A 7,643-nucleotide genomic window follows, 5' to 3' on the forward strand; every position below is an offset into this window, starting at 1 on the left:
CACATTGTAAACATTGCATGAGGCACAACTAATGCAATGTGATGTGTTTTTGACACTGACACTAAAATATCCTGTAGATATTTTCCCCATTATTTTAATGAATGTACCATCTTGAAATATACTTAGAATATTGTTTATTATGGGTAATTTATTTTCCAAATATGGTAAAGATCACTTTTTTGTTAGCAACTATCATGGCTTTTATAATGTTTATAGCAACCAACTGCATTATGGGAATGTCTTTTTCCAAATATGGTATTGGATATATTTTAACCACTGGATTACTATCATGCTGTTTATCCAGCCTTTGTGAAACACAAATTTATACAGAGGATAACTATACAGAGGATAAGAGATTTATACCATGGATAGTGTTATCCACAGGATAACCTATCCAGCCTTGATGAAACCGCGACCCTGGTGTGTAGCAAGTGTGCCTCTTGCGTATTTTTAGAAAATTCAAGATTGCTGCAATTCATAATAGGAATAGTATACAGTCTACTACTGCCAGAGAGGCAGTGGGTTCAATATAAAATGAATTTTGATTCTTGGTATTTCCCACATTTTTTTTGGACTTTGAGATATCTATCTGGTGGGTAACAAGTGTGTACCCTTAAGTATTTTGACAAAATGTCATGTTTTCCCTCATTTGCCTTAGAAGTGCCTATAAAATCCAATGCACCAGTTTTCCTATGGGGAAAAGAAGGCCATCTTGGATTTCCACAAAATGATCAAATATGGACATTAATTACCTAACAGATATGTATCATGGGATAATAATAATAATAATAATAATAATAATAATAATAATAATAATAATAATAACAGAAAAACAACTGAATTTAGCTTCATTTTATATGGAAGCCTATCTCATGCAGGTATTAACTGAACCCCACCTTCTATGGCTAATGGAAGCCATTTTGTTTTGTTTTGTTTTCAAAAAGGATACACATAAAATTCTCATCACATAAATATTTTGTAGATTAAAAAGATGTGGAAAATAATAAAAAAAAAACAACCTAATTTATCATTTAATATTATATCTCCATGGCAGAAGAATCCCTATGTTTCTAGTAGTTTTCCTTTGATATGGTGGCCATCTTGGATTTTTCTCGAAATGCCTGAGAATAAAGGTTAGTTACTCACCACAAATATATTATTTGTGTAATAAGGCACTCAGAAACAAAATTATATAGATAGTGGGCAATGCATCTTCCTAGTTGGCATTAGTTGAAAACCCTTGTACATGTACATGTTCTAGTATTCCTATGCCATACGGCGGCCATCTTGGATTTTTCAAAAAGTCCAAGGACACTCATTTGTTATCTGACATATATGCATAATGTGGGTAAAAAGGATGTGGAAAACATTGAGAAAATACTTTATTTGATAAAAAATTAATATAGGTATGTATATATTTCTACAGAATTTCACAAATTGGCGGCCATTTTGGATTTTTTATTATATGTATATGAGAGAAGCAATAAAACCCTTTTGAAAAAAAAAATGAACTCGACTAAATGAAACCTAAGAAACTGATATAAAAACAAGTTAGTATTTTAGGACCAAATTGTTCAATTTTATAATTAAAACCGATTCAGTAGTTCTAAATTTTGAACTCTAAAAAGATATATCCAAAAAACTGATTAACTGGCAAAACATCGCATGCAATGATTGTTTGTGTAGGAATGCTTCATTAGAAGTTAACTGCCGTGGAAAGCAGTAATGAAAACAATAATAAGGTTCACTTGATCTCTTCTTGTTACATAATGTATTAACACTAACGTAACATCACGCGTTTCGCTCCTCAGTTATTCCGATTTTTTTCTTTAATTGTGCCTTCTCGCGTCACACAAAATTTCAAACTTGCGCACCAAAGGTGTCATTTTAACAAAGTTTGTGGGCCTAACGAAACAACATTCACCGAAATACCTTAATTTGAGCCATCTACCAGTATAGCCATATAATTCGTTCAAATTCTAGGACAAATGTGCTCTCTATTAACATGGATTTTCTAAGTAGTTTCGTGTTAATAAAGCAAACACAAGTGCTTCTTATCACCATACAGATCACGAGTTCCTCGGAAACCAAAGGAATGTGAAACAACTCCAGGAAGGACTTGACTACAACAACTGACTTTATTTCTCAGTGTGCAGATATAAATACATTGTGTGTCTACTGATCAGAGGGATCACTGTCAAGTGTGTTTATACTACGTACATTAGTGAGAGTGCTATTTAATGATAATTGATGACAGAGGGTTGGGGTTACTATAAGCTTGACTGATAGTGTTAAGAACCATAACATCCCCTTCTTCCTTTAGAAAAGATAATCGGTGCTAAATCAAGGGTTGATAGTGGCAACACAGAATAAATGTCTTTTTGATTTCTTGAGTAATACCTTGTGCAAGAGAGGTCTCACATGTGAAGCATGTAGTTTAAGTGAGTAAAATAAAGTAAATACAGTGATAAATAAAATCCTAGCTAGTAGAGCTATATGACATTGTTCATGCATATGTACAAGTTACAAGTTCAGTCTATCAGGTGCTTTTGTTATTCTAGTAGATCGTCGTGGAGATGGCACTGGTGATTGGTGATTTTTACAGTGTTATCCACGGTGTTTGGCACTTGTTTGTTCTGAGCTGCTTCTGAATTCTCAAAGCGGGGCTCCTGATCATTGTTTGGTGAATGATTTTGCAAATGGGTGTTTTCAAAGTCAGACTGATTGAATTTCTCTCCTGTTGGACGTATGTGTATACGATTGCGTACATACTGACCACCATTGTTAGTTTTTACAACATAGCTCCTGTTTGGTCTCGTAGAATCTACAATTGCTGGTTCCCATTTGTGACTCTGGGGATGTCGTACTCTCACATGCTGACCAGGAAGTAGGTCAGATAGATTTCTGGCTGACTGATCATATCTGCTCTTTTCTTTATCCTTTTTTCTTTGCATGTATGCATTTATTTCACCGTCATAAGAGGCATGTGACAGGTGGGTTTGGATGGCAGGAAGATTGGTATCATAAGCACGAGAATTTAAGAGTTCTGCTGGCGATGGTATGTTGTGATCTAATGGTGTGCATCTAAGGCACAACATGGCCATATGAGGATCGGTTTTAGCTTCTTTGCATTTAATCAGCAGATTTTTAACAGTTTGAACAGCTCGTTCAATAAATCCATTGGCCTGTGAATAGTGGGGGCTTGTTTGGACGTGCTCGAAGCCATAATCGTGGCTAAATTTCTGGAATTCAGCCGAAGTAAACTGAGTGTCATTTCCAGTGATAAGCTTTCTCGGGATTCCGAATTCTTCAAAGATTGATTTCATGTGAGCAATGGTAGTGTTGGACTGCAAATTGTTCAGCTTTCTGACTACTGGAAATTTGCTGTAATAGTCAGATATGAGCAAGTAACTGTCATTGTCAATGAAAAATAAGTCTGCTCCCAGTGTGTGCCATGGTTTTTGTGGTACGTCGTGTGGCATTAGCGGTTGTTTGACGTTTGCCTTCTGGTTGTGTTGGCATGGTGCACATGCTTTAACCATGTTTTCGATGTCTCGATTAATGTTGACCCAGAATACAGATCCTTTGGCACGGAGTTTGCACTTTTCAGCTCCTTGATGAGCATAGTGTAACTGTTCTAACACTGCTGCTTAAAGCGTTGTTGGGATCAGGATTCTAGTTCCTTTTAGAATAAGGCCATCAAATACTGACAATTCATCACGGTAATTCCAATAGTCGTGGAGGTGCGATGGACACTCTGACCTAGTGTTTGGCCATCCGTTTGTGATGAAGTTTCGAAGAGAGTGAAGCGTCTCGTCCTTGGACGTTTCTTCTCGGATCTGCTTTAGTCTGGTGGGGCTTGCATTCAGCTGCATGTCGATCTCATGCACTGTGACATCTACACCTTGAATGGTGTCACCTTCGCATTTTGACAATCTGGAAAGAGCATCAGCGATTGGAATGTTCTTTCCTGGCACATATTTGATTGTTACATCATATTTCTGAATGCGCAACATCATCCTTGCGATTCTGGGAGGTGCATTGTTCACATGTTTCTGGAATATGGATTGGAGAGGCTTATGATCACTTTCAACAGTGACTTTACGGTCATAAGCGTAGTAATGGAACTTCTCTAATCCATGTACAACTGCAAGCATTTCACGCTCTATGTTTGAATACCGCGTCTCGGTTTCTGTTAGTAATTTGCTCCTGTATTCGACAGGGCGATTGTTCTGCATCAAAGTGGCGCCGAGGCCGCGCTGCGACGCGTCAACCTGAATCGTTACAGGTTTGCTACTGTCAAAATATTGCAATGTTTCTGGTGAGGTGATGACAGATTTGATTTTCTCTACTGCAGCCTGATGCTCTGGGCTCCAAACGAACTCATTCTTGCTCTTAGTTAAGTCCCACAGTACTGCTGAAATGGAAGCCAGGTTGGGTATGAACCTGCTGAGGTACTGGGTGAGGCCAAGAAACGTTTGAAGATCGGCGAGGTTGCTGGACGGATCCATGCTGTGGATGGATTCCACTTTCTTCGGGTCAGGTTGTAGACCCTCCGAACTGAGTATGTTTCCAAAGAATGGAATTTCGCTGCATCTGATGCGCATTTTATCTGGATTGAAACGGATGCCTATTTTTTCTGGCACGATCCATGAGGAGATGCAAATTCCTGTCGTGCTCCTCTTTGGTTTTCCTATGGACAACAATGTCGTCAATGATTCCTGTAATTCCGTCTAGGTCTCCGAAGGCTTCATCTACCTTTTTCTGGAAAACATCTTGGGCGCATACAAGGTCAAATGGAAGTCGTAGGAAACGGTATCGACCGTGAGGTGAATTGAAAGTGGTGTACAGTGAACTCTCATGGTCAAGTTTAATGTTCCAGTAACCACTGCGAGCATCCAGAATTGAAAAATAGCGGGCTCCGCTAAGCCTTGGTAAAATTTCGTCAAAGCTTGGGATTCGATGATGTGGCCTTTTTATCGCGGCATTTATATCTTTTGGGTCTAAGCACAGGCGTATGCTGCCATCAGCCTTTGTGACACAGACTAACGAATTGACCCAGTCTGTTGGCTCCTCTACTTTAGCGATGATGCCTTTCTTTTCAAGAGACTCGAGCTCCGTTTTGAGAGGCTCACGTAATGCTTCTGGTACACGGCGTGGTGGATGCACCACTGGTGGCACCGAGGGATCAAGGGTAATGTGGTATTCCCCTTTAAAACAGCCAATGCCTTGGAAACAGTCGGGGTACTGTTCCAGAAGTGCATTGTTAGCCATGGAGTGCTGTATGTCCTCCAGATCAACAGCATAGTTAAGTGTAACTTAGCCTAGTTTCTGGCAGGTGTCTATGCCTAGGATAGTCGGCCCATTGGTTTCGACAACGTGAAATTGATGCTCAGTATTTGAACCTCCATACGTCAGTGTCAAGGTGCATGATCCATAATGAGGTATGCGTTGACCACCAAAGGCTGCAATTTTGACGCCAGACGGTTTCAAATTGGTATTATTAGGGCATAATTTGGCATAGTCTTTCTTCGTGATTAGGTTTCCATCGGCACCAGTATCAACTTTGCACGGAAAAGTGATACTATTTTGCTCAGAGCTGATTTTCAGGTTAATGAAAGCACGCTTGCTTTCAATGCTGCCCACGTAAATTGGGCTAAAATATAGCTCGTTGCTCTCTTGTGGCTCACAGTCGTCTTCGCTGCAGGCATGCACTCTATGCATTTGCTGCTTGGGAGTGACGGCATGTCTGTGTGGCCTGTTTCCACGATGAATTGTGGACTGCTTGTGCTCGGAGCGGCAGCACTTTCTCCAGTGGTTAAGTTTCCCACAGCCAAAGCATGTGGACCCGTATGCTGGGCACAGCTCTCTTTTACTATGATCATGTTTTGATCCACAGTTATTGCACTGATTTTCCATTGTGGGGTGGCACTTTGAGGCCATGGTAGAAGTTTCTCTCTTCTTATGTGTCCCTTTAAATGTAGGTTTAGGGCGAAATGGTTTGTTGTGCTTGACTGCATGGACCTGGGCGTCTCGATTGATGTCTGTGAGTTGCTGCGAGGTTGCTTCCTGAGTTCTTGCAATGTCGATCGCCTTGTCCAATGACAGAGTTTCACCCAATTCCAGTAATTTGGACTGCGTGCGGGCTGATTTGCATCCAAAAATGAGCGTGTCAAGTATTTGTTCATCTGGTTGGGCATACTTGCACTCGCTGACCAGAGAACGAATTCTCTTCAAGAATTGATCTACAGTTTCCCCGTTACCTTGCGTAAGGGTCCTCAGCTTAAATCTGGCTAGTCTAAAATTGCTTTTAGGCTTAACAAATTCTTCAAATTTGTCAAAGTAGGTTTTTAATTCCTTAGATTCATCCCCAGTCAAGTTCCATGTGCTAACTAGGTCTCGTCCAGTCTCTCCAGCCCATATCTGGAGGTACGCAATCTTTTCAGTCTTAGATTTGTTCTTTAGTGGACCATCAAAGTATAACTCGCACATCTGTTTGAACTTCTTGTACTCCTGAACTGCATCGGTAGCATGCCAGTTCATGGCAGGTACTGGTAAAGCTCCCAGCTCCATGTGGAAAGCCTTTTTTATCAACTGGTTATCAGCGTTGGCTCACTGTATTGTTATAAAACACAGTCACGTACTTCTGACACCATGAAACAACTCCAGGAAGGACTTGACTACAACAACTGACTTTATTTCTCAGTGTGCAGATATACTGACTTTGGACCGTCATGATATATTTTATTCGTAGACGGAATCTTAGGCAGTGGGACGTACATGTACATTCTGTAGCTGCGATGTGCGGTTTATCGAAGTGCAGTTTGGGAACGATCCTGGGCGTATACGAAAAAACCACGTATCTGGGTCGGTGACCGGCTGGTGCAAGTGCACATCCTCCGAGAGGCTGGTATCTGAAGCATCGGAGCACTTGTTAGCGATTTTTTCTTCTGGCCACGACGGAGGCCATTGGTCCACCATCCAATATTTCAAGCAATAATCGTCTTTATTAGGTTTCGCTTGTGGTAGTTGTTTTTCAGTGATGGACGGTTATGAATGAGATTATACATGCATATGCCAAAGAAATATCCATAGGGTCGATTTATTCTTTTTTCTGCCTTTTCAAGAGGAAGATTTGTTTGGCATGCGACAAAATGGTGTTATTACTCTGACTTTCTGTTAAGTTCGATGCAAGGATTGTTGTAGGAAGTGTGGAATCGTTCGACATTTTTATCCTGGAGACACACACTTTGGTATTTTCTGTAATCCCGTAACAGCAGTCACCATCCAGGACACATAAAAGGTCACAGTTGAAGTGAATCTTGATACCAGCCAGCCATTACACAAAGCAATTGATGCAGCTTTTTCTCTTCCCTCAGTTTCATAGGGACAAGGGTCCTCACGAAAGGTATCTTCCTGGGTGGTTTCGTTTTTACCGTCTGTGTGGCCTGCATGTGGTCTCGTAACCATTCGCTCCAAAGTATTTGTACATCATGGGGATAGGAATGGGTGAAAAATGACACTTAGCTTTTCTTTTATAATCAATATGCTGACTGACGTTTTCTGTGATATACATTGTAGTAGATATAGTAAAAAATAAGCAAAATTGTTAATGCATAATTCTTTGTGTGGAATAGGTGCGC

General features: G+C 40.3%; 1 protein-coding gene across 1 annotated transcript; it reads right to left on the minus strand.

The window, feature by feature from the left end:
- Positions 1–2,552: 2,552 nt before the first annotated feature.
- LOC147761512 (uncharacterized) lies at positions 2,553–3,542 on the minus strand. The gene has a single exon (XM_087013220.1). The coding sequence runs from the start codon at positions 3,540–3,542 to the stop codon at positions 2,553–2,555; it is 990 nt and encodes a 329-aa protein (XP_086869346.1).
- Positions 3,543–7,643: the final 4,101 nt, after the last annotated feature.

The sequence above is a fragment of the Lingula anatina genome, chromosome 5, assembly GCF_051362555.1.
Source record: "Lingula anatina isolate TDL-2025a chromosome 5, LinAna3.0, whole genome shotgun sequence".
Classification (NCBI taxonomy): Eukaryota; Metazoa; Brachiopoda; class Lingulata; order Lingulida; family Lingulidae; genus Lingula; species Lingula anatina.